This window comes from Anabas testudineus, chromosome 2 (genome assembly GCF_900324465.2).
Source record: "Anabas testudineus chromosome 2, fAnaTes1.2, whole genome shotgun sequence".
Classification (NCBI taxonomy): domain Eukaryota; kingdom Metazoa; phylum Chordata; class Actinopteri; order Anabantiformes; family Anabantidae; genus Anabas; species Anabas testudineus.
This window is the reverse complement of record NC_046611.1, coordinates 22,531,612-22,559,505: the sequence shown is the minus strand read 5'-3', so window position 1 is coordinate 22,559,505 and position 27,894 is coordinate 22,531,612. Positions and strand designations below refer to the sequence as shown.

Below are 27,894 nucleotides of genomic sequence, written 5' to 3'. Positions count from 1 at the left end.
TATTTATATCTTGGCCTTGCTCAACATCTAATACACATGGCTGTTTTACAGTAGAATAATCTAGAAAAAGAAAAAAAAGAGCACCTTAACAGATATTTTCACTGAAATCCATACCTCACAGAAAACCTTGACAGATGCAATAAGCACAGAAGAATATATTTTATGAAAACCCCAGATTTCCAAACTTACATAAACTGATTCTCAAATTCTGGATGTTTGAGCATCGCAAAAAAACATAAAAACTGAACTTTTGCAGCACAGACCTTTCAAGCTGCCATGCAATTATAATGGGGGTTTGGAAATAAATGCATTGTGATGGATCATCTGTCTCATGCAAGACCCTCTGTGAGCTGACTTTATTTTTATGAGATGAAATGAATAGAAATAGATGCCTATTTGGCAGGACATGCATCATTTAGGAAATAATTCACAGTGATAGAACAGACTCAATTTTGTAGTTAACAAGCAGAGGAAGAATAATAAGAAAGATTCACTTAAAAAAGAAAATGCTTTGGGGAACAAAGTCATGCCATCTCAATTTGGTGATGTCCTGTCCCTGGGAATAAGTAGAACCCCTTCTTGACATGGACCCATAAGAGGATTATTTTAAAACATGCTAAAATGGAAAATGTTTACCTCAAATGTACCCATGTGGCTTACATGATGAGAGACAACAATACAGAAAATAATGAGTAGAGAGTCAGCACTGACTTGTTTTACAGCTTTCAGTGAGAAGGGATCCTGCATCAAGTGGCCCGGTCTGTCATCGTGAATTCCTCCTCCTTATGTCCTGTCTCTGGGGCCCCCCTGTGGCCTTATGAATCATTCCCGCTTTTTTACCCTCACACATGTGAGAGCTCACACGCTCCGAAACTCCACGCACAGTTTGGAAATGTCGTTTTAAACTCATGTTTTCACCCAGTTTCCCCAGAGGCAGTGCCTACACATTAAGCTCACAGCCCCGTCCTATCTTTTACGCCTCGGCATTTCAGAAGAGTTTAGCTTCTTATCTGGACAGTCTGTCAAGTGTGTTATTGGAGGCAAACTGATTGCTTCTGCTGGAAGTGTATAAATTGATATGAGGAGAGGAGAAAAAAAAGATTCTCTCCATTAAGACTGATGTAAATAACAAGCTAGTCCATTCTCTTTATGGCTTATTGATTTTCAGTTCGATGGCTGACTGCAGACAGAGACTGAAAAAAATAAAAGACAGAGAGAAGGAGTAGTTACCAAACTCTGAAACAGCAGCATCTTTTTGGTAACAAAAGCAGAGCTACATTAATACTCAGAAAAAAATATAAGAATAAGTCCTTCAAAACAAGCCTTTGCCCTTCAACATACAAGCATACAAATACTATATGAATGAACTCAGGCAACTATTGTAAGAGAATTATATCTTCAAGATTTCTGTGGTAATTTATCTTTATTTTTACATTGGGTATTTTTTACTTTCTCAAATCAAGTAAGCAAAATGGTGAAAGCATGAAAAAAACAACTCTCTGTTTAGATGCGTTTGGAAAACATAATGAACTTCTTCACATGTTTCTAGTATTACAGTGAAGCAATAACAGAGATCAGGTTTCCAGAGTATTTGAATTCATTATGTATTTTGGAACAAATACATAACCAAAACACACATGCATTTACTCAAGTTTAATAAACTTAAAAAAGTGAATACATTTGAATAAATAAGTAAAAATCATCTGTAATTTTATCTGCAACCTGAACACAAGGACCCGTTAGATCTTGTTGTTAGAATCATGTCAACAGCTTGAGGAGCTAAAGGAGCCTTTTAGTGACTCATATATTAGAGAGAAGCAATGATCTTTCATTATAGGGAAATGTTGTATTGTCAATATTGTCCTTGTGCAGAACTGTGGTGTAACTGTGACAGACGACAGAAACATGACATTTAACACTCTGTAAACTGGGGATATCTGGAAGTTGAGTCATGGCACCTGGACTTCTTTATTGTAAGTTGAAACATTTCACTATTAATCCAAGTTACCATGAAAAGGTAATCTTGCTTTTGGAGGACAAACATACTCATGAAAAGCTGAAAAGAGACCCCACCAGCAACTACAAGATGACGGTGATAGACTGTTTAAAACACATAGAATTGGAAAACACCATTAATAGGGTAACCGGTCACTGATTGTATCCTGGGGAAGCCATTCCTTGCCTTTATAAACTTCCCAAGATACACAAGGAAGGACACCCCCTCAGACCCGTAGTGAGTAGCATTAATGGTGTAAACTATAACATTGCCAACTACCTGGACACCATCTTGGCACCAATAGTTGGATATACGGACCACCAATCCACAGAGGACTTTGCTTCCAAGGTCAGGGGCCTGAAACCGGATACTGATGAAACCATGGTATCCTTTGATGTCACTTCCCTACCAGCATCCCCACCACTGATGCCTTAACATCTGTAAGGAGAACACTGAAAGAAGACAGCTCCCTCAGCAGCACAACCCAGACCAGATCTGCTCATTCCTGGACCTGTGCCTGAACATCAAGTAATTCACCTACAGAGGTGACATTTACAAACATAGACATGGCTGTGCCATGAGTTCCCCAGTGTCACCCATTATTGCCAACTTGTACATGGAAGAATTGGAGAAGAAAGCGCTCAACTCCTTCCCAGAGACAACACCAACCCACTGGTTCAGATATGTGGATGACACCTGGGTGAAGATCAAGATCCAGGAAGTACAGGTTTTCACAGACTCCATAAACTCAGTGGACTCTAACATCAAATTCACCAAGGAAGAAGCTAAAGACAACGGGTTGGCTTTCCTGGTCTGTGCAGTCATCACTGGGACAGGCAGCAGACTAGAAATAGAGATTTACAGAAAGCCCACCCACACTGACCAGTACCTTTTGTTTGACTCACATTATCCACTACAACACAAACTACTGTAGGAGTCATCAGGACTCTGAACTACAGAAAACATCCCCACTTCTACAGAAGCCAATTAGAAGGAAGACAGGCAAGTGAAGACAGCTCTCAAGACCTGTGGATACCCCAAGTGGGCCAGAGATTGCAAGTGGTTTGAGAGAGGTGTGAGGGAAGACATGCATGTGCAAATCAATACATCAACAGAGTTGGAGGCCTTAGACACACTGTCCTACTTATCATGCTCCCCAGAAAGATCACAAATTCACACATTCACCACACCTAAAGGCCACTTTAGGGAGTTTGAGGGGTTGGGAGAGGTATGACTACTTCTACAACCTCCACTTCCATTATTTCACCCAACAAGCCTATTCAGGCAAAGGGTGACGTGAAACAAACCTCTAGGATACATTTGTGGTTTCTAACCAACTATCTTCAGACTGATGAAGCTACTTGGAAGTAGTCAAATGTTTTAACTTAATAAGAAGGAAGCCCAGTTGCCATGACTCAACTTCCAGATAACATCTGAGGTTACAATAGCTGTGCAAAGAAAAGGGATTCATTTTGTTATGTTTTGTATTTTGTAATGTGTCCAAGTTTAAATTCCTTAAGAGTTCATCTCAAAGTCATTCAGCCTGATGTAACTAATGTCTTATACTGATACACTGACCCCCTTTAAGTCATGTAGCGTACCCAAATTTACTGTATTCTTTCAGCCATTATGTCATTTTTGACCTTTAATATGTGAAAATGCAATTTGTCTAAGCACTCACAGGGGTATTGTGGATAGTCCGTGTGTGTCCGTGACTGTTATGCTGCATGTGTGCATGTCTGCCAAGAAACTACATTTTCATTGCAGGTTTTCATGGCTTGAGCCTCTAAACCAAGCTGACAGCTTTCAAATGACTGATTATCATTCCCATAAATTTGCATACTTTGACCAGTGAATATAGTCCCACTCAACATCACATATACAACAGTCACTGAAAATAGATCATATGTTGTAAAGTAGACTGAACTGAACTATGTGAAACTCATGGTGGGAATTTTACAGTGGCAAAAATGTGTCTTCCACTCACAGCACAGACACTAGTATACAACCTTATATTGAGAAATGTGAGTTCATCCTCAGTGGACTGTGTTAAAATAAGAAATTAATTAACAATAAATATCTTTCATTCCTTGGTCTCTAAGTGAGAGAAAAGCTGTGAGGGTTCATGGGTTAGAAATGATTTACAAACATAGAGTAGAGATGAGAAGGAATCCCATCCTAAAGATGTGAGAGCATAAATGCAGAGTTGCCCAAGTAAAAATTAACTATGCCATTATATTTAGATATAATTTGATTGAATCATAGTGTTGGGCACATTTATTTAGTTTTGAGTAGGGGTGTTGGTATAGATTTAAAACTATTTGAAACATAATTAAACTTTAATTACTATTTGAATCTAAATTTTATAATATATTTGTAAAATAAATATATATATATAAGTTATATAGTTATATATATAACTATATAACTATATACCACAAGCCCTGCACAAACAATGATTAATAAATACAGTTTATACTGACAAATACTAAACTAATTAAGTAGGTTGCGAAGGTAATATTTCCTTCACATAATGTTGTCTGGAGTCTCCTTCTCCTGAATTAAAGGAGTTTGTTGGTGCAACTTCTGTATGATCTTCTCCTACTATTGCCGGTGTTTGTGCTCAAGGTGTTGAATCTAATTTGAGTCACATTTACCATGAGTTTCTGACAACTTGCCAATCAGAGCTGTTTGACCTGTTCAAATTTCAACCATTTTTAAAAGACAGAGAAAGTTTCTTCTTACGAATTCCAATATGTGAACTTGACCTTCGACCGTGCTTGTTGTATTTAAGCGGGCTGAGTGCTGTGTGAGCAAACTTCAACATAACAATATGAGAAATTCTTATCATGAAGAGGAAATATCATGGTATATCGTGGACAATAGCATATGACACACTTAGGTGCATACTTTATTTGGAAAATAACTTACAATCTATGTAATAGTGAGACTTTTTAAATTGTCCTAAACACATTCCCTTATTGTGTTATTGACATATTTGCCATAAGCTAATATCAGCCAATGTGTCTCAAGTAAAGGGCAACATGTGAAGTGCAGTGACAGCAAACACCAGCATCTTTACAAAAACCAAGAAGGCAGGCACACATACATACATGCACGGCTTCACAAATACACAAGGCTTCAGTCAGCAGCAGAGATGTGCTGAGCAAACAGCATTGGCCAGAGCCTGGGAAAACACAAGACCGAGATAAGAATCTGACACAAAGGGACAAAAAGTAATGTGGACACAAAAAGGGCTTATAAGAGGTGGCATAAAATAAATGTGGACTAAAACGGCTGTTAATGATGGAGGGACAGAGAATGAATGGATCAAGGTGCAGCCATGGAAGATAAAAAGACTTGCTTTACAGGGCAAAAAGATACAGATTCCTCAGCTTCACTTTCCTCATGTATGTCCTGGCCCAAACATTTCTACAGCAATAATGAGCTCCAATATTTACGCCTTCCATCTATGGCAATATTCTGAATTAACAGACCAGTTACTCAGCCGAAAATAGCACTGACTCACAGTGCTCACAAGTAATAGCTGCAGGTCTTTGCTGACAGCCCAACAGAGAGGTCTACGTCTAACTGAGACTCTCTCAACAATGTCCAGACACACTCGGACAATGTGCACCTAAAGTAAGAGGATAAATAAACAAATAAACGACATATTATTAGGCTCTGTAAGGTGAGAAACTGCTAATGCTGCAGCATCTTCTCAGTCTCAGGACCACTTAGGGAAAAAGAAAACGATTTCTATGGGTATCATTTGAAAGTGAAATGTTTCGCAGCGACTAACTGAGACGAGTACAAGCTCTGGTTTGACAACACTGAATCACGTTCTTCAAGACTATAAAGTTCCTTGCTAACAGCGAGTGTGACCCTAAAGTGCTATAACACTATACTGGGTCTTTGTTTCCCATTTATGAAATGTGTCTTTTCAACAGGAAAGGTAACCTAGAGCCCCGGCACACATGTTTTCGATTGGCCTTCAATTTCAGATCTTGGGTCAAGGGTTAGTTGGGTCCAATCTCTCCCTGACATCTGCCCTGACCCTTTGTCTTGTCACAGGTTTGTGTACACACATGTTTTAGTGTGCATGTCCAGTCCGGTCCCCCCTCCCGGGTGCGTTTCCTGTGCTGTGTCGCTCTGTCAGTCTCCCTAACCACACCTCCAGCTTCCCCAAGGTGCTGATGAAAAGACTTCAGAGACCTGATTCATCTGGGCCAAGGCCTCTTTAATGAACTGATGAACTCACTCTGACGCACAGACTCTGGGTGCCAAAGAGGCTGATTAAAGAAAGAGGGGCAGAGGGAGGAAAGAGGGGGGAATGTATACAAGGGAAAAGGCGGAGAAAAAAAATGTCTTCTCTCTTGAAGTAGACTGGTCCTTCAATCTCTGCTGGCCCTCTGCTCCGAATGGAAGAGGGAGGAGGGAGGGCTTTGGCCAAAAACCCCCAGAGTCTGATCCTCATTAAGAAGCACAAAGAACATCAAAGACCAACCCCAAACCTCTATCAGTCAGGAGCACCCCAATCCCCGTGATATTAAAACTCTGGGCACCATTCAGTGTCAAGTTCTGAGGGCTTGCGTGACTCAGAGGTTGGAGACTTTAAGGTCCCGAAGGTCAGTAAAAAGTTTGAGTTAACTTCTCACCTCAGTGATTGGTCACCGCTGAATAAGCTCTCCGCTGGAAAGAGGAAAGCAGGAGATGATAACTAGCAGCTGTGGTTAAATGGTAACTAGTGCATACACTTTAAATTCATTAAACTTGATCACACAAATCTCCCTGCTGAATTAAAAAACACAAGTAGCACCTAACAACTACAGTGAGTGTCAATATTATAGCCACTCCTTATTTCAAAAGCCTGAAAATGTGAAATCAAAAGTTTGTATAAACATTTTTAAAAGCTGCAGTGCTAATTGAGATAATCCTATTATCAGCATCATCCAGTGAATGTGTCAAAATGAATGAGTAATGACAAGAAAACAAAAACAAGAACTAAACTTATGATGTTGACCTTTGTGTGAAAACTGCCGAGGGACCAACAAGGAGGAAACAGAAACCTGCAAAACAAAAAGTCAAATAAATCACCTCTCAGGTTTTCTCTGCAGTTACGCTCTCTGCAGTCTGTTAAGTCGGCTGCTCACCCTGGGGCTGATTAGCTGAGGCTGTCAACTCCCCATACAAATAGACTCTTAAACCTTTTTTTTTCATGAGAGGTAAGAAACTATGAGTAGTGCACACCTCTTGGTTACATTGCAGTGTTGAGTATATTTCTCACTCTGCCCCGGTGGTCTAAACACAGAATGACTGAAGAGGCTGTTTCTATCACAGACACAGCAGGAATCAAACACACACCGGTAACTCCTGTTTTATTTAGCTAAACCGACACAAAAACCCAAGAAGAGAACTTGAAACACCTACAGGCTCAAAGTTAACTTAGCAAAGTGAAAAAACACACTATAAATGGCAGATCAATCTATGGGCATGTTCTGTCCATTAAAACACATGCATGTGTGTATCACAGGGTAGGTTTACAAGCAGTTCTACTAGGGTTAGGAGTTTCCCAGGCCTTCCTAAAATACAATTCTGCACTGATGTGCTAATAAAAGATCGATGACAGTTCAAACAGAGGACAGTAGACAAAAGCCATGCTTTAATTCATCCTACTTAATAAATATGAAAGATCAAAAATATCCATTGTTTTATTCACTGTGCTCCAAAATGATGGGCAATATAAGCGACATTAATCAAAACAAACGATAATTAAAAGCATTTTTTGGCAAGCACAATCTTAAAATGTAGTGTCTGGATGCTGGAAAGGTCCAAAATATCTTTTAGGCTGACTAACAGAGTGATTGAATGAGAGAAGCAGAGAGTAAAGAACCTTGCTGACCTTGCCAAAAGGTCTGGTGATTGCTGCCCCCTCTTTAGACTCCCAGGCTCAGCCATTAAATCTCTTACACAACTGCTGGCCTTTGCAGTGGTTCCTGACAGCCAAGTCTGCATCATCACAGCATTCAGCTATACTCATACATTACAGAGAGGCAGAGGATCGTATTTGATTGTTAGAAATCAGTCTTTCATCAGTTATAGCAGATGCTATGTATTCTGATAAATGCCAATTAAAGAATTAAAAAAAAATTAAAAAATGAAATAAAAGACTGACCATAAGCGCTTTTCAATATGGTTGGTGACTCTATATCACAAAGAAGGTTCTTGATTTTAAAACGCGTCATAGTCGTCATACTACAGTTTGGATCAAAGGATCAACAACCATTTGCTGATGCCAACGTCTCAGCTCTGCACTTATTGGGAAGCTGGTATTTCATAGACTTTGAGGGGAAGTAAAGTGGATTAGTCTAACTTGACCTGAAAACTCATAGGAAGTGCCACATAATTTACCTCACGCAGCAGCGCCTCTATTAATTTCCTCATTCTCACATTGGGAATAGTGCTGATAGAGATTTTTGGACGACATCTGCTGATAAAGCAATAGGTCGCTGCTTATTCTGCCATTCAGAAATAGAACTCGGGACCAGTCGGAAAGCATAGTTACTGTACTGCTGCGTCTTGAAGGTATTTCCCACCAGCTCTGGGAGAAAAAGTAGCTGCTCTAACTTTCTATATGGTCCTCGTGAAACTTCTCAGCACTTACATGCTGCTGTGTGAGGCTGTCCTCCCACAGTCCCTGGCTGTGACCGCACCCAATCGGCAGCGTCCCATCCACTTATGAACACCCACTTGTATCCTCACACTAAACCTCCCATTTATCACGCTGACAGGAGCGGCTTGTGGTTATTGACTGGGAGTGGATTCCTTTTCTATCCACAAGCTGAGTTATCAAATTAGATACTGAAGCAAAATGTTTGGAATGTTAAATGAGTGGTGTCAGATGGCTCGTCTTTAGCTAAGTGAGCATAAATTACTTCTAATAAGGAGGGACTTATCAAATACGGTTTGTTTTGCTGAGAAAATGTGGTCAGGCAGTGGGTGTTAGTGTTTTTGGTTTCTATTCTACTTCATCAGCTATGTTGAAATACAGGAAGTGCATATACACATTCTTCTGCCCATCTCAGCTGCGGCAGCCGGTCTGATCTTGTGATAGATTTGTAAAGTCATTAAAGTTGCAGCTGGAAAATAAAATACTCAGTGTCATCAGAAAAGAGCTTGGAGACAGGCCTAAGATAAGCCTAATTGTCAGGTAACCACACTCACAAACACACACACAGACACACACTATTAAGCATCAGCGAACGACCTCACTCACATGTGCACTGCCTCATTTTCTCTCCCACATACCTATTTGAGATTTTTCATTTGAACATGACCTCGCTGCAACATCAAAGGAGAGGCTATATATGACTTTTCGCTCATCTGTGTCCAAATCAGTTTTTTGTTCTCATTGCTTCTTTAAAAGAAAAAAAAAGTCATCAGGACTGTCATCACGCATCATTAGTGCTTAGGAAATGCATGCAGAGAATGTTATTACGCCCTGTCTCCGAACAGCACAGAAAAACAACCAGATTGTCTCAAATCACCAATAAAGAAACAGATATTTCAAGACCACTCCTCGGGGAAGGGTGAATGACAGTTGTGCAGAGCTGTGGCGCCCTTTGGGAGTCATCATTTTAACAGTCCACACTGCCAACTGTGTATTATCAGGACTCAGATCCTCTGAGATTTAAGATCACTGTAAACAAGACAAAAGTGTTTGTTTACTACTCAGCAGATTCCACAGGCACCAAAAAGAGCCGCAGTGACAGTTATAATGCTGTGATGTCTAAAGGCGCTGGGAGTTTCATCTCAGCAGCAGCAGCAAATCTGGAGCTTTAAGTGCCTGGTGCTCAGACGCCCATGTGTCTCTTGTTGAGTAGGTGAACTTCACTATATCTCTATACTTCTCAGGTGAGTCGATGAAATGTGATGCTGCTTAAGCCGAGACAGATGTAGATACTTCATTACATCCTCTTCGGGAAGAAACTCATGGAGGCAACTTACAAAAAAATGAATTAAAGAAAAAGAGGAAAACGTCATTTTACATCATAAAACACCGGCGTCCCACTGTCACAGAGACACAAACGTCAGGAGAGGACGGATAATTCATTAGGCACGCAGCATTTTGTGATGCAAAGTCATTCAGTGAGGCTGAGATGATGACTCAAGAAGATCCATCACAAGATACCATCTACTGTACAATATGTTCCATTGTTATGGTAAATCTCTGGTGTTTGGTCTTTTTTTAGTCTTTTCAAAATGTCATCTCCCTTCCACTTTGTTTCTCGACCATGACCTTTATGTTAACTTTCCTTTCTCACAAATGCTTTATGAGGAAAGAAAATGTCAGATGTCAGAATACACTCTGTAATGTTTTTACAAGAATAGGCCAAACAGAGGCAAAGCGCTTTCACTGTCTTGAATATGTAACATTAGAACCAGATCTACTGAATAAAGCTGCTGGAAAGATATGAAAAGGTTAGCAGTAAATGGATAAAATGTAGTGGGACGTATTGAAGAAGAAGTGCTGGAGATTAAACACAGAGTAATACATTTTGAAAGATGATCCTATAGTATGTTAAGCTCTTCTACAAGGACTGGAAGACGTTTGATTGCCATTTTCACATAAACGGCCCTTTTAGCACGGTGTCCAGTATCAACTAATTCAACGCTTTGACAAAGAAACCACAGCATGAACCAACAATTGCTGCAATAATATACAAGAGCTGAAGGAAATATTGACAAGATAAGAAGACTGAAAATGTCTTTGTAGCCAAAGCGAATTCACACGGGCTCTGCAATTCATAAGTTCGCTCAGCATTCAAGCAAGAAAATACTAAATGGATATCATCTCAAGGTTACTGCCTTTTATCAGACAGCGACATCCCCAGTTAAAGTTAGAACAACAGCAGCACAAAGTATGTTTTATACTTAAGAGCACAACATTTTTATCTCCTGTGAAACCAGCATCTCAGGAGTTTGGCTGTTTCAAGGAGAATCGTCTCCAGCACTTATGTAATGTGATCAGCATCTCCAGCGACGCCTACTAGAAATGACACCTTCTCTGAGAGGACAGCAACGCACTAAAACATGACTTTAACAGTGGTGAGTGAACTAGCTATTGAAAGTATGTCTCAGAAAATGCAGGCCAACCTTCATCCTCACCCGCACGTCTATGGGACGTCTTTGCGCAGAGAATGAGAAGCAGCATTGAGGAGGAGTTTACTGCTCTGGTCTCTAAAGGCTGACACGGGAACAGACACAATCTGCATTCCTAAACTGGTGAAGAAACACATTCTGTGATTATAATTCCACCATACCATTTCACATTTCCCCTGGGAAATGAGAGTATGATAGCATGCAGCCATGTTTATTATTCATTCTGGACATCCTGATAAAGAAAACACTGATAAGTGATTTTTAACAATGTAGTCAGAAGGAGCAAAATGGGCTAATAGAGTCAGCAGCGCTGCGTGGTCTCCCATTTATTATTAGTGGATGTGAGGAGCACTTTATGGTGTTGACAGACAATTTGTAGGCAAGTAAATGATTGTACTGTGATGCTATTTTAGAACGTCTCGTTAAAGTAATGTCTGGCAAGGTATGGTAACACTCTACTACAGTACAGTTGATATCATCCAGGTGTGTTCACTCAAAGCTGCAATCTGTTTTCATATGTTCAAAATACCTATAGCACAGCAGCAAGATTGCACAAACAAGTTGTTCAACCTGGTTGTTGTTGGTTGAAACATGTTGTTGTCATTAGTAACATGCAAGTATCTTATGTGCTGCAGTGTTTAGGAAAGACAGCTGGAAAACTGTTTACTGGGTAGGTGTGGCTCCACATGCCCAGTCAACACTTCAAAACCACACAGAAGGCTTGGAATCTGGTACTTAACGTGGTGAATACATCGGGTTTAAAGATACAGTATCATACGATAACAAACTGTGTGACCATTACAATACAATATAAAATATAATACAAACTATTACAACAACATAATATTATATGGTATCATATGGACGTCCTCTGAGATTCAATCTGTATCTAAACTGGCATCGCATCTAGTTCCAGTAGGGGTTAATTTTAAGTGTGAAATCATATTTACATAGATAGACATATACATAGAAAGTGCATGTATATAATGGAGAAAGTGATGTTCAATCCCACTTAGGGACATTACAGTTAAACAAATGTCCGAGAGCTCTGAGGAATAACAGAAGATCTGGACTCACAACAAACCTGTTTAATTAACTTTAAATGAATCACAAAAAGACATGAGTGATGGTGAAGCTGATGGATGAAGACATGTCTAGTGAGCCACAGCAACAGAATCAGTTAAGGCTGAGAGCAAAGCAGAGCGACTTGAGCAAAGAGCAAGTTAGTGACAGAGCTGGATGGATGTTCTCCACCCTCTCTTCAGGAGAATTGTTACCAGACTGATGGGAACAGAGAAGGCACATTTTTTGTCAGTCATCCAATCAAGGCTGCATACCCTTCTCCAGAAACAGCAGACATAATCTTCAAATATCGCTGCGATGGTGATGTTCATGGCTGATAGTGCAGCTGCAAGGGGTGTAAAGCCATGTGTGTCAATATGTATTGCGTGCTGCATTGACCTTAGTGGAAGATTAAAACTCTAATTACTAATCTTATTTAAATCTAATTTCTAATGGTCAAAGTAGAAAATGGGAACCTGGTGAAAGGCCAAGGGAGATCTTACCTGTTCTCTGGGTCATGTAGAACACAGTTCAATTTGTTAGATGATTCCCTAAAAGTGAGGTGGCACATGATATTGTCCCTTAACTTTGTTTTCAGAACCACGTCCACATTAATGCAAATAAACATGAAAACACACTACTATTGTTATTAATATAAAATCACTCAGGGCCAGTGTGGAGGCACCACAACAGTGAATCTCTAAAACATCAAACTGTACTGTAGATGTTGCAAATTACTGCTTTAACTCAAGTAAATGAAAAAGCAGCAGCAGCAGCAGCAGCAGCATTACATCTGAGCTGGATTTAGTCTTTGACAAACACACCACTCATATCTGCTGTACTATAACTCACGCCGAGATCATTAGTGACTATAGCGGGATGAAAGTCAACCAAATGACGGATGAGCCGCTGTTCTGCTGCCGTCTATTTATTAAATGTATTTCACACGTCTAATGCGAGGAGTGGATGAAGATGTACGTTCAAATCTTGACAGCAGCACGGCTTTTAACAGGAATGGTTGCAAAGCTGTGCACATGTGTTTGAGAGTGTGTACATGAGAGACAGAGAGAGAGAGACAGAGAGAGAGAGAAAGATAAGAGAGTGAAACTTGACCCCGCTGTTGCTTGCCTCTGATAAACAAAAGAAACGGACGGGCTGAGTCAGAATGTGTGTGTTTGCTGAAGCTGACATGCTGCTCTTCCACACACTAACCCTGCATGGCCAGCACACAGCATCAGCACTTCACCATGCTGTCCACATGCATGTTACTGATCGACTGCGGAAGCACAAAAACACACATCAAACTGTCAGAACCGCTGTTGTCATAGATACAAATACGGTGGCAAGAAAAAGTATGTGAACCTTTTGGAAATATATAGTTTTCTGCAATAATTTCTTATAAAATGTGATCTGATCGTCATCTAAGCCAAGGGTATTAACAAATATGATGTGCCTAAAGTAATAATACAAAACAATTCTGATCTTTCACGTCTTTATTGAGAACAACCATAAAAACCTCATAGTGAGTAGAATAAGTATGTTGACCCCCCCTTGGCAGCAATAACCTCAACCAGGCGCTTCCTGTAGCTGCAGTGAGGAATTTTAGTCCATTCTTCCTGCAGAACTGCTTTAGCTCTGTCATATTCTTTGGATGTCTTGTGTCTGTGGCTCTCTTCAGGTCGTTCCATAGCAGGTCTGGGCTCTGACTTGGCCACTCCAAAAGGCAGATTTTGTTTATCTGAAGCCATTCTGTTGTGGACTGCTAAGCGTTTTCGTTTATTGTCCTGTAGGATCACCCGACTTCTACAGAGTTTCAGCTGACATAAAGATATTCTCACATTATCCTGAAGAATTTTTGATACAGTTGGGAATTCATCTTCCCTCACCACTGCAGGATGACCAGGCCAGTGATGCAGCAAAGCAGACCCAAATTATGATGTTTCCTCCACCATCCTTTACAGTTGGGATGATGTTTTCAAGTTGATATGCAGCGACTTTTAATTCAATTTTTTTTAATGCCAGATTTAGTGCTGTGTGTTCTTTCCAAATAGTTCAATATACAGTCAAAGTAGCTCTAGTCCACACCTCTAAACTAATTTACTTAACTTATGCTAACACCTGACTCCATTTAGCTTTTTTAAGGTCATTATTCCAGCCTCATACTTTTTCCACTTGCACTATGAGGTTTTAGTGGTTATTCTCAATAAAGACATTATTATTATTATTTTAGGCACATTATATTTTTTAATACTCTTGACTTAGATTAAGATCAGATCATATTCATGAGAAGTTACTGCCAAAAAAAAAAAACATGAAATTCCAAAAGGTTCACATACTTTTTCGTGCCTCTGTATGTGCCGTCATCATCCCAGGGTGTACTGTAGATGCATCCCCGTGGAGAGCTTTTCAGCCAACGGGCAATTTTCCATTGTGTCCTTGCTCACGTGTCCTGTCACTCAACCTGTCACCATGGAGATGAGCTCAGCTTCTCCATGTCTCATGCTCATGTAGTGTATACGCTGCAGCACATAGCAGCAGAGGCAGGCACAGCTGACACTGACGCACCCCCACATGCAACCAGAAGCACGTCTTTAAACCAGCTCAATAGTACACAAATGTAGTTAAATGTCTTGTACTTAAAGACTGTGAGGTGCAGTGAAGTGGCCGCTACATGCATCTCAAGGTGAGCATCACCTTACTAAGACAGAGCACGAGAACTGTTACACTTACTGAGGAGAAAAGGCCAGCAGCAGCACGTAAAGGGCAACTGTCACTTCAGATAAGTGCATTAAGTGCTGACTGAATGGGATCATATCTGTGAAGCCCCTGCAGCACGGGTCTCAGGTGAGGGGTCATCACAACCACAAACCAGTCATGCAAAAGGAACATACCACATGTTTGTTATGACTACCAACAGTGGAAATGTTTGTGGCATTTTTAGATAAGATGTTTTTTGTGTTATTTTGGCATAAAAAAAAAAAGCATCCCGTGTCATGTTTAGGGCGCCTCTGTAAAAGTAGCATTAACTATTTCTTCCCTCCTATTATTAAATGTTAGTATGAACCTGGAGAATCTCACTCCTACAATCAAACAACAAACTTGAGGCTTTTCTGCGCTGTGGTGAGATCAAGGTCAGTCAAGACCGAGCAGCTCTGGAGTTTTCCTTACTGTGAAATTTGGGACTTCCCTTGTGATCACTCGGAGGAAGGTCCGCGAACTGCACCCGGTGTCCCGACATGCTGGATGGCACCTCTCAGGTCAGAGCCCCCGCGACCACGGAGCGTGTTTGTCTGTTCACCAGGTTGTTTCAAAGTATCCGCTAACTTCCGAGCACGGGGTGGGTGGGGAGTGAGGGGGTGGGGGTCTGAACTGCGTCCGTCTGCAAGGAGACCCGCTGCTCGCACCGGTGGGGACCGTGTGTCCTCGACTCTCCCTGTGCTCCCTCTGTGTCTCGGTGCTGACTGTGTGCCAGTGCTGCAGTGAACAAGCCGCCTGGTCCACACTCACCTGCCCTCTGCTCTGAAGCCTAACTTCCATATACGACACACACACACACACACACACACACCGAGGCGGGGAGGGAGGCACTATCCCTCCTCCCGCAGTCCAACAAAAAAAAAAAAAAAAAAAAAGAAAGATGAAAACTATTTTTCCAAACGTCCACATGACTGCAGGATTACGTCACCACCATAAGCTTTCAGGGAAAAGATGCATAACGACGTTTAATAAAGTTTAAGTAGGAACTTAATGCACTGATTTTGCAGAAATCCACATGCAGGCACATGCTGCAGCAGCACATGGGATGCACGTTTTCCAGGTGGGTGAATCTGGAAGCTGAAGTTGTCACTTTTTTAATCCAAAACCAAAAACTTTGTTCATTCTACTAAACATTTAATTGAAACTTTCTCATTTCCACATTTCCCCCCTCCTCCCCAAACATCAGCTCCTATTAATGCTGAAACATTTGTTTTCAGAAGTCAGGGAATTATGCAGTGCATGTATCTCAGTGGAGGTCTGAGGATATGTTGCAATCATTTGGAAAAAAAAAAAAAAGTGCACATTCCATCAATAATACATTAACTTGGTCCAAGACTATATGGGGGGCTGCAATGCCACCTAATGGAAGAGAGGGGCAACGTTGTGAGCTGCAAGGCATCCCACAGCATCCTAACGATGATTTTAATTAAAAGTAATCCTGCAACAACTGCAGGAAAATCTCACACACAAACACATGTAACAGTGTCCGTCAGAGGTCACACGTTGATAACACAGATGGCAATATAGAAGTTTTGAAAAATCTGACGCGCCTGATTGGCTCTATCTCTGTGACAACTCATAAACATGTCGCCTGCGTAACGCTTTGTAAAATGCGGCCACAAAGACAGAGCTGAATCGCTCTGTGAGTTGTACAGAGCTGCATTAAAGTGTAGCCTGCTGGTGATCAACAATTCACTTTAACGGTTGCCTGTATTGTTCATCTTGCACTTTACTCCTTTATTGTTCATTTCCTCCCTCATAAACTTGGTGAAATCCCCCAAAGGAAAATACAAACATCCCCTAATCACATAAAGCAAAACAATGTACAACTGTAACCAAACAAGGAAAAACAAAACCCAGTCGTGATGCAGCTGTAACACATTTCAGTATGAGTAAGCTGGTTGTGAGGAATGAGGTTTCCCCCCCTATTCACTTAATTAAAGGCAGACACCACACAGACAAATGCACAAAGTACAGTGGCATTGTGCATTTGTGCTGTGCTATAGCATGTCAGCCTCCAGCTTCCAGCTTCCATGTAGCTTTGACTCAGAACAGGCCCCTTGCTGATCTGCGTACCGAGACCACAGTCACTTAATACGCTGAGTTGTGCTGTCTGAGTGAACAGGGGCTGCAGGCTCCAGGCTCACTGCATGTAATAAATTCCAAACATAACTTTTAACTTCAGGAGGGGCAGGGGGGGTGGTAGGGGTGGTGGATGAGTGCAGCACACATCACATCATCTGCCCCTGCCTTGATTCAATTTAATAGATGGATGCCATTTTGGTTAGGTAGGATTTAGGATTCCAAGATTGAAAAAGGTGACATTATTAGCTATAGCTGTGCTGCAGTGGGGAAAGATAAATACGGGATAGATAATCAAGAAATGAGCACATACGCTAAGTATGAAATCATTACAAATCAGACTTCAAGCAAAGTCAAAGCACTTTTTAATATTCTACTTCTTACAAAGAACCAGAATAACAGAAAAGATGAATGTTTGAATTGTTCTCACAGACACAAATCAAATGCAAAACAAATGGCTAAGCCAGTGATCATAATAAAAATAATGATAAATGGCAAAAATGCTAACCAAGTCTCTGTAACTGAAAGTATTTGGCAATGGAAAAAAGCACAGGCATTGTAGAAAAATAACTGGCCTGTCAATAAAAGGCCAATAAATACAGTAGATGTAAAAGCATTAGAATAATCAACTCATGTCAACATAACCCAAACTGTCAAGAACACGCTCACACATATTCAAACACTTCAGACACACTGGCATATACAAAAGTTTAAAGTATGTGCACTGCACTTCTCTCACAATATAAAAATAATAATTTATAGAAAAACATTTCTACACTATTACAAAACAGTGTTCATTCTTTTATTTTCAACCCATTTCTTTCACGCACATCCATTTTTCTCAATGTACATATTGGATAAAGAGGCTGCCATGGACTTTGCCAGTTCCTCGTCTCGTTTCCTCTGCATCTGCGAGTGTCTGCACCAGTCTTCATACTCTGGGTTGGGGAGACACCTGTCCAAGAGGACGTCGTAGTGACCGTTGCTCAGCCAACTCAGCCAGATGGCCGGCTTGGAAGCATCCTCTTTCCCAAGATAGTGCACCATGGTGGAGACGGTGGGGCTCTCCAAGCTCCCCCCCGTCGTCAGGTGGATGTTGACGTTCAGCATCTGGCTCATTGCGAGAAGCTCGGGGTACCCGGCCCAGGCTCCGTCCTGCGCTGCGTTGATCAGGAACTCCCCAACATCTCCTTCGATGATGGGGTTGAACTCGTCCAGGTGGTCAGCGATGTGGTGCACCGTCTGCTCCCTCAGCTCCCCGTGCCTCGCCTGGTCCCCGTACACGGCTTTGCACACGGCTCTGTACAGACAGTTGCCATCTGGAATGATGTGGTACCTGTATTTGTGCTTCTCCTGGAGGTACTTGTTTTGTTTCTCTACTTCAGCCAGGTACCGGGTGACTTTATCATTAATATCCCCCGTCTGTTGGCACCTCTGCGGAGGACACTCCTGCAGAACGCTGAGCTCAAAGGCCCGACTCTCATCCGATGCTGGGGCAGGTTTTCCCCTGCTCAGACCACTGAAATCTTCACTGGTGAGGTCTCCAGGCTGAGCTGTGCTGGGGGGAACCTGCTCGTCCCATCCATTGCTTCTAGAGTGAGCATTAGACTCTAAAGCTGTGTTATCCTCACTTGAACATCCCACTGTCCTCTCGTACCCTTCGATTGTGGACTCACAGGCGTTGTTAGTGTTGAAAGGATGATTTCCCACCAGCTCTGGGCAGTCAGGGAAGAGCTCATCCGCCCCATTCCTCAGGTGATCTATCATATCCACTATCACATCAGAGTCACAGTCATTACAGAGGATAGCTGCCACCTTATGCGAGTGAGGGGAAGCTGGTTTTGTTTTGGATTCTCTCATGACATGGACAGGAACTGACCTCTCCACGCCATCGGGTCTACGGATTAATATTTCAGCAGTCGACGTGAAGTAAACTGGCCTCACAGGTGAAGCTTCGTAACAAGAAAAGGCAGGCATGTTTGCGGAAGAAGCAGCTTCTCTCACCGGATCCTCGCTGGCTGTTGAAGCAGTGTCTGCTGGTGTCAGTCCAGGTCGATCAGCCTCGGAGCAGGCTGGCGTCGTCCCGTTCAGACGCTCGGGTCCGGTCGATAAAGTGATCGTAACTTTGCGAGACGACTTCGGGTAGTGTGTCAGCGCACTGTTGTACATCTGCATTTTCAAAGAGTCCTTTATAGTGAACGCCACAGCCGGCCTGTTACGAAAACATGACAAGAGCAGCTAAAAATACCCTGCATGTCATCAACAACAGCAAAGTTGTAGGGGACGTTTCCATGGTCCTAAGTCCGGTCACCGGCGACGCACAGAGACCACCACACTGTCCACTTTAGACTCCTGCGTCATTTGCATTGAGGTGCCTCCCTAATTTTAGACTTAGACAGGACCCAGCCTGCTTCAACAGTCAAGTCAGGCAGAATGAAACTAGAGCTACGTCCGCTCAGCTGCTGTCACAATAAAAGAAAGTACTGTAACAGCTACATCACACAGATAATATACTACTCGTTAGTGATGGTTCCTTCAAAATGAGCTACAACAGACTGGTAAAAGATTTTCAGCGTCTTGTTGAGCACATTAAAGGACCTAAGCTTCCTCAAGAAGCAGAGTCCACTCCTCTAAACAGCCTCTCTGTGTTGCATTTCCAGTCCAGTCTGTTGTCCAGGTGAATTTGTACCTGTCCACCACCTCTACTTCCTCACAGGGTTTAAACTGTCTCTGTTCCTCCTAAAGTCCTCAACTATCTCCTTGGTCTTTGTCACATTCAAGTTCAGGTGGCTGATTCCACACCACTTTACTAAACAGTCCAGCAGGCCTCTGTACTCTGCCTCCTCATCACCACTAACACACAACGCGACTGCAGAGTCGTCTGAGAGCTTCTGCAGATGACAGGACTCAGTGTTGTACTGAAAGTCAGAGGTGTACAGAGTGAAGAGGACAGTCCCCTGTGATCCTCACAGTGCTGCCTGCTCCGTCCAGGTGTGAGAGTGCTCTCTGGAGCAGGTATATGATGACTCCAACCTGGAGGTGATAGGTGAACTGTAGTGGGTCTAAAGATGTGAAGAAGTGCCAGTCTCTTCAGAACTTTTTTTTGCATGTGAGGTGAGGGCGACTGGTCTATAATCATTTAGAGCAGCTGGAGATTAACATTTTGGCAGTGGCACAAGACATGATGTCTTCCAAAGCTTTATCTGTTTTTTGATAACTATGCAACCAAGTGGTGATCACTGATTTTTTTTCTCAACATTAAAAAGGAAGGTTTAATGTGATTAATTATCATTTTAAACGGGATGACGCCAAAGTAAATGCAGCTACTTCTGGTTGACAAGAAACACAAGAAACTATTGTGGCTTAGTGAAGAAAGGCAGCGTGTGACAGTTTTATTTTGAAACCCTACTCGTTTTCCGGTTGCACCACTCCTGCTGTCTGCAGCTTAGTGCGTCTCATTTCCGAGTCCTGGCTGAAACGTGTAAATCCACAAGTCCACAAATCTGAAGGATTTCATGTGTCTCTCAAAGTATTTGCATTAAAACCTCTCTCAAACAATAAAGCGGCACGACAAGCAAACGTTTTTACACGTTTCTCCTAAAGATGCAGGAGTTTGGTGAAGCTTTAACACGAGAAAACTGCTACTAAAAAGTCAGACACAAGTGACCTGACACTGAAAACCAACATTACTACCTGTATATACAAATAAAGATAATTATTAATAATCATTTCAGTGTGAAATGAGATGTAACACATGGTGTACATCAATGGAACTGGTTGATCCTGACTCACTCACTGCAGGCCTTGACTTGCTCACGTCTCTATTTATAATATAATGAATGTGTCCGGTGTGAAACGGTGCTGAAAGTGTTTTATATAGAGATATTACTTCAGTGTTTCAACCGCAGCCGGAGATTTATCTCGAAAAATCAGGAAATCATAAAAACGTCTTTGCCATGATTGTCTGCAGTGAGCTGCCTGAATGTAAACCTACTATCAAGACTTCACCACATTCAATAAAGTGGTGTTAAAACTGTTCTTACAGTTGTTCGTGGCTTTATGTGGATGGAGAAATAACATTTTTTCCTTGGAGGAAGGTGTTGGTGAAATTGAGCATGAGCAGAGGCACAGCGGCACAACAACCGCCAGAGGGAGTCCGAGCGCCTTCTGTTTATCGTGTTGTGAAGCATTCAGGTGCAGTACCGCATGCGCACACGCGGCGGCGACATTTAGCTTGAGGGGGGGGGGGAGAGAGAGATGAACGCCTCTGTGGAACAAATGCATGCACACACGATATGCTATAGCAGCTGTCGCAAGATTGTGCGCCGCATACAAATGAAGGCATTGATCGGTTCCCTTGTGCTGTACCGATGCGTCCAGCGGGTCCTGGACGGGTGCGCTGAGACAGACAGACAGACTCAACACCCCCCACCACCACCACCACCACCCCGGCACACTCACCTACATACTGCATTTGACACATTTCCTCATTGCCGCAAGGGTTTAGAGAAATGGTTATTTATTGAAAAGGAAATGACACACACACACACACACACACACGTTACTCCTTTTCTACATGCAACGAAACGCGCTACTGTGGAGAAAACGTGGGAGGGGAAAACGTGCAGCACATGATTTGCTGGTTAGTACATAAACACAATAAAGGCTCCTTATTGTAACACACGATGTAGTAAAATAATATGTGGGAATCATTGGATATTATGGTTTTAACAGCCAAAGCGCACGAGTTGATTTAATTTGGATCCGTTTGATTTCTTGGAAATATATTAAAAAAAATAAATAAATAGCCTGACACCAAGTGAAGTCATAACCGGAGGCGGTAGAAGAACTGTATAGCCGGTAGCAATCATATTTTCATTTAGTGATCATTCGTGGAGGATGTTACCACGAGGTCCGCAGTGCTCCCCCGCCAGCCTGTTGTTGTTGTTGTTGTTGTTGTTGTTGTTGTCATTCGCAGTGCGCGCCTAACTCAACGCCTTTCTTCCTGGATCAGAATTTAACACACACACACACACACACACGTATGTATATATATATAAATATATACAAATAACTGTGCATGTGCATAACGTGGAAGTTTAAGCTTAACTGGATCCATGTCAGTGGAACAAGCCATGCTGATGTCAGAGATTTTTTCCTCTGCCCTCTGCGGTGGGAGGATCTCTGTGCGTTGAGTCACGCAGCTGTCAAAGATAGCTGTCACCCAGTTTCAGGATCAAACAACACACACAGTCAATGAGGAAAGGGCTTGGAGGCGAAGGGACGCAGAGGTCTCGGGTAACCCCCCCTCAAGACTCCAAACAAGGACGGCGAGGAGCGATTTAAGAAGAAAACACGCGCAAACAAAAAAAGGAAAAAAGAGAAAAGAGGAGGAAAAAGGAAAAAGCTTTTGGATGAATAAGGATTTAGGAATATTCGGATACGCGCTGGGGATATCTGGAGGGAAGAAGAAAAACACTACACTCGCACAGGAGCCACGTTTTTGACGAAGAGAAAAGTGGACATTTACCGAGAGAGAGATGAAGGCGAAAAAAGGTAGGTCGGACGCCTGAGATGGCTTTTTTGTTTTTTTTTTTTTTTGGTCAAATGAGTTTAGAGGGGGAGAGCGCATAGAGAAAGCTGAACACAGCCACTTCCCTCGTATGCAAACCGTGCAGTCTATTGTTTCCTTTCCAGACATGACAGGGGGCTTTTTTTTTTCTGCCATGTGCTGGCGCGATGTCAAAAGTCGATATATCCACATTTGGAGCACTTCTCCGTGCGTTTTAGTCAAGTTTGGACGCGGAGCTGTGTCGCATTGTGTGTTGGGGTTTTTTTTTTTTTTGTAATGCCACGGTGGTGGTGGTGATGGTATCAGGCTTAACTTTGAAGCTCAACATGTCAAAACGGACGCTGGTTTGACTGTCGAAGGCCACATTTGTGCGTCGAAGTTCGCCCCGAAGTGATGAGACGAGTTAAAAAGTGGAGCGGCTGTGGTAACTTTAAGTCTTTACGACGTCCAGGTTGTAAAAAAAAAAAAAAACCTGAGTGTGTTTTTATTTGAACCGTCTTGGCAGGGACATAAATAGCTCCCCGCGCCCTTCTTTTTTTAAAAGTGTACATTAATCCAAATGTAGGCTTCATGTTCATCCTGACCTCGTTGTGGGAAGTTGATATTGGCTTGTTACATTCACGGACCTCGTGGTGCAGCGCGCACACACACACACTCTCACACAATAGAAAACCCCCTTACAAGTAGTTTAAACTTACTAAAAAAAAAAAATAAGTGTCTCCTTTGGCTTAAAACGGGTTTTCTGGCCACGCTATCGTGCTGTGGGGTTTTCAGTGAGGTTAAAGTTAATGGCGAAGTCGCCGTTTGCGCGTCGAAACTTTTGAATCGCATACAAAGAAGCATGCAGCCCTGGATTCTTTTGTTTAGTCTGGAGACGCTGATTTGCAACAGGTCTCCCCTCCCCCTTCCCCTCTCTCCTCTCTCTCTCTCTCTCTCCAGCCTACGTAATTACCTCATCCTGTTGGCCGCTCAGGAACTTGGGAACTTTCTGAGTCCTTTCCCACTAGTTTGCACCAGAGCAGTCAGCATCATGTTGTGGAAGAAGTTTCTCCTCGATCCTATTTCCAGATTTTCAGTAATGGCACCTCAGCTGTCTGCTGATATTCATGCGTAAAACGTTATATCAACTGCTGCATTATCTGCTTAAAACGATTTAATCACTCCAGCAGAAAGGCTATGTGCTATTTTACAACTATTATTTTATTATCCAGGCTTCAAAAAAAAAAAAAAAAAGATGATGGAAGCAGTTTTTACAAACAGTTAATAAGCAGGTTTTGCTGTCCTGACATTCAAAGGCACAAATCCTGTTTGGTTGTGTCTCACTTTAATAAGACGTGACATAAAAAGCTGAATTTAAAGAAGGGAAGAAAACAGATTCCAGCTCTGTAATCTTTTGCAAACACGGCGCTCCCGGTCTTCAGAACAGAAATCTCCTTTTTCACAGTGATTGTTCTCGTGGTCAGCTTATTGTACCTTACGTATCCCAGCATGCAAGGTGTGCTCTCAGCCTGCAATGGCCCTGGCTTGTATTTGTCGAGGCAGGTTTTATAACTGACACCGCGTCAGACCAGCCTTTGTGACGTCTCCTGCACCCCCCCCTCCCCTTTCTTCTTCCTCCTTTTCCTCCTCACGCCCTCCCTCGCTCCTTATATGAATCACATGGCTGAACTTGACAGCTTGCTTCTGACACATCAGCTGCCTCCCAGACAGCTTGCGTTTGGTAAACGGTTGCGGCACAGCGGCTGGGAGACAGGGTGGCTGACAGAAGAGGATACATATTCTTCTTTGTCCTGCTCTCATACGCTCTCTCTCTCTCTCTTTTTTTTCTCCTCTGTTCACTTGTGCAGGTTTAATGATGCTGTCAGGGAGTGAGACGGATGATGAGGACAGCGTAGATGCCCCTCTGGATCTGTCGTCCAGCACAGGCAGCAACGGGAAGAGGAAACGGAGGGGAAACCTGCCTAAGGAGTCCGTTCAAATCCTCAGGGAATGGTTGTATGAGCACCGTTACAACGCTTACCCCTCTGAGCAGGAGAAAGCCCTTCTGTCCAAGCAGACTCAGCTCTCCACACTGCAGGTATGGACACAGATATGACAGAAACCAAATGTTTACCTAAGCTAAAGAGTGTCAACAGACCACTGTAAAAGTGAAAAGGAAGCAAGACGTAGAATGAATGAATCATTTCCTGCGTAGATGGCAAACAACAACATGACACACAAACGGTGAAGGTCATTTAAAGCAGCTTGATGTTGCAACAGTAAAGTCTATGAGACAACGTGAGTAAACTCACTCCCTGTGTGCTGTGGGCTTGGCTGAGACACTTGGACAGGAATTTCCCTCCCTCCAGCCCCTTTCCATCCCAGCTGTCTGGGAACAATGCGGAGTCATTTACATAGTTAGAGCTACAAGCCTCCCCGAGCCAGTTACGACTAGCCTGGAGGAGTGAGAGGGAAAAAAAAAAAAGGAGCACGATGGCTGTGATTACTGCTATGACAAAAGAAAATCTGTTTTTATCTAAAACGATTTTTAATACAGAATTAGTGTGTCCAAACTAGACATTTAGAGTAAAGTTATTATTTAGCTTCTCAAAGTCTGAGCCATGGTCATAATCTTGGGTGTAGGTCTTTAGAGGTCTGTGTTTTCATTTCTACAGTGGTGAAATGGTAAACAGGAAATTCTAATGGTGTGAAATATACGGCGCCTGGTGTGAAATCACGATGTGTGATAGCTGGTGTTTAGCCTTTGAATTCTCTATTGAAAACACAGGTGCATTGAGCACCTGGGAATGAGTGTACCAGCAGATTTTAAATTGCAAGGCAGAACATAAGCGATGCAGCTCTCTCACAGCAGGGGTTTCTGTCGCCCGTCTCTCGCAGGTGTGCAACTGGTTCATTAACGCGCGGCGGCGACTTCTCCCAGAGATGCTGAGGAAAGATGGCAAAGACCCCAACCAGTTCACCATATCCAGGAAAGGTAGCAAAGCTGGTGACAGCTTCTCCGACAGCTCCCAGTCCCCGAAACACAGCAGTCCCGCAGCAGTTACGGACGAGAGCTACGACAAACGCGTTCTCCACCCCTCCAGCTTCGAACCAGCCGTGCCCAGTGTCCTGAGGAAGGCAGTGTCCCCCTCCATACCCTCTCCAAACTCCACGTCCCCTTCCCCAGGGCTCGTGCCCACTCGTCCTTCTGTCATCTGTCACACCACTGTCACCGCCTCGATGCAGGCCAGCCCGACAGCCTCCCACCCCTCTGTGCCAGGTATGAACTGTGACAGAGGAGCGGAGCTGTTGCAGTCTGCACAGGCGCTGCTCAGGTGCCGGGATGAAGGGCCAGGCAGCCAGCCACTCCCCACCACTACCACCATCCTCAGTGGCACCGGCATGGAGGGCAACCTGAGCCCCCGCAGCGGGCTGTTCAACACCCCTCCCCCCACCCCTCCAGACCTCACACAAGACTTCAGTGGCTTCCAGCTCCTGGTGGATGTGGCCCTCAAACGGGCCGCAGAGATGGAGCTGCAGGCGAAACAGCTGGTCTCCTAAAAGGGAGAAACGATGGAAGAAGAGGAGGGAATAGAGACTGACTTTGTGTCTCCACTATGGAACTCCTCAGAGTTCAATGACTTGTCTGCACGCAACAGAGAACAAATCCACATGAAAGCCTGATCATTTCTATTTTTGGTATACCAATCAAATTGATGAGGATGTTTTTGTTTTTGTTTTTTTTTGTTTTTCTTTTTTTTTTTTTTTTTATTAAAAAGTTATTGAGGTGCCTTGGCTGTAAGTTGTTTATTCATTTCATATACATGCGTATGTATCTACATGTGTATCTTATTTGCACACAGGGACCAAAAATGTTATCAGAGAAATGCTGCCTGTCTTATGTCTTTCCATTATACTGTATATTGTTTTAGAGAACAGAGCGAGACCTAGAAACAGCCCTCCTTCACAGACCAATCGGAAGGATTGGTCGCACTCACACACGTTTACTGTTTTACATTTCAAGGATCAGTTCATGATTGGTCTGCCCCGTTTGTTTGCACACTAAAGGCAGAACGAAGGTCATCTCAGTGTCTTAAACATGCTTTGCTCTTGGCATCTATGACAAACGTATTCACTACTGTAGTAAATGTTATGTGTTTTCATGAGTATAGTTTTGATTTTGTAAGTTACTTTTAGCTATTTTAAAAGAAAAATAAACTATGCTTTTTTTTTTTTTTTTTTTTCTTCCTACCAAGTTTCAGATGACCAATGTAGCAGGTTCTTAGTCTGAGCCTTCATCCCATCACTCAGCGAAAACGACGGCCAGTGGACTGGAAAATTAAACACTACAGATGTCTTTTCTGCATTTGCTGTTTTACAACCTGATAAAGACAGCATTTTGAAATCACCAAAAAGCATTTTCATGTATTATATGTATGTATATAGTTAATGTGACATGATGCCCAATGATGTGATTTCTTTTCATACTGTGCAATGTTTGTGGCAAATAGGGGTCACATGGGATTCAAATAAAGTTTTGCTTTTTCTACATTTCAGAACTGATCATTCTTATTATAGTAACCTTCTTAAACAGCAGCAACCTTTTGTCCTTAAAAACAATCCAACTAAACTTTGTGAAGATTACCTTTTTATCCCTCTAGGGACTATACTGAGTCCGAATGCTCAGTAAATAAAGCGGTGAGCACAATCGGACAGGAACAGCGTGGCACTCGTGTCTTTCCACTGGTTACCAGCATTTAGAGACATTCCTGTGTGCGAGAGGTTCACAACAGCTCCTGCCAATTAGCATAATCCTGCATAAATTAACACAGGCGAACAGCAGACGTCAACAGTTTCCTGCCAACAGGGTTTTATGGGCGTCCGCATCTCAATAGTCAATGTAAGGCAGCTAACAACTGAGGATGCTGCCGTGTTCAAGGCTAACGGGACAGCTGTTCCCCTGTGGTCCTACAACAATCCTAAAGCTTCTGTCCCCAACAATTCATTTAGACCATTTTCTTCTCTGACGTTCTGAACAAGTTTTATTATTTGGAATGAGTAAAAACTCGCTGTCTCTTATTTTCCCCATTAAAATAACTTCCAACTAATCTTCTTACAGTTGGAATCAGAGCTGGAATGTAACTGAGTCTGTTTACTAAAGTACTGAAATGCAAATTTGAAGTATGAGAATATTTGCATCAGCTCTTTAGCAAGCTCCAACAGTACAATGTTCAGCAATTAATTTATATTATTAGCACTGATTATATAATAAATGTTGAATATT

At 42.5% G+C, this 27,894-nt stretch overlaps 3 protein-coding genes across 3 annotated transcripts in view; 1 reads left to right on the top strand and 2 right to left on the bottom strand.

Annotated features, from left to right (window-relative positions):
• si:ch211-285f17.1 (sickle tail protein homolog) overlaps window positions 1-15,471 on the bottom strand; it is a 100,300-nt gene extending 84,829 nt beyond the window's left edge. The window contains exon 1 of the mRNA XM_026362521.1: window positions 15,389-15,471. Within this exon, the coding sequence (XP_026218306.1) occupies window positions 15,389-15,458 (70 nt within the window). The 5' untranslated portion in view covers window positions 15,459-15,471. The remainder of the gene's footprint in view (window positions 1-15,388) is intronic.
• Window positions 15,472-17,423: 1,952 nt separating this feature from the next.
• On the bottom strand, window positions 17,424-19,574 carry LOC113162992 (OTU domain-containing protein 1). Its single transcript, XM_026361281.1, has one exon. The coding sequence runs from the start codon at window positions 19,232-19,234 to the stop codon at window positions 17,882-17,884; it is 1,353 nt and encodes a 450-aa protein (XP_026217066.1). The 5' UTR covers window positions 19,235-19,574; the 3' UTR covers window positions 17,424-17,881.
• Window positions 19,575-22,272: 2,698 nt separating this feature from the next.
• Window positions 22,273-27,159, top strand: tgif1 (TGFB-induced factor homeobox 1). Its single transcript, XM_026364136.2, has 3 exons — window positions 22,273-22,615; window positions 24,479-24,708; window positions 25,509-27,159. The coding sequence occupies exons 1-3, from the start codon at window positions 22,600-22,602 to the stop codon at window positions 26,169-26,171; spliced, it is 909 nt and encodes a 302-aa protein (XP_026219921.1). The 5' UTR covers window positions 22,273-22,599; the 3' UTR covers window positions 26,172-27,159.
• Window positions 27,160-27,894: the final 735 nt, after the last annotated feature.

Bases quoted from the DNA above. Each gene is read 5' to 3' on its own strand.
- LOC113162992 (XM_026361281.1), bottom strand. From the start codon at position 19,234: ATGCAGATGTACAACAGTGCGCTGACACACTACCCGAAGTCGTCTCGC.
- tgif1 (XM_026364136.2), top strand. The intron at 24,709-25,508 runs GTATGGACACAG...CGTCTCTCGCAG, and splicing joins CTCAGCTCTCCACACTGCAG to GTGTGCAACTGGTTCATTAA.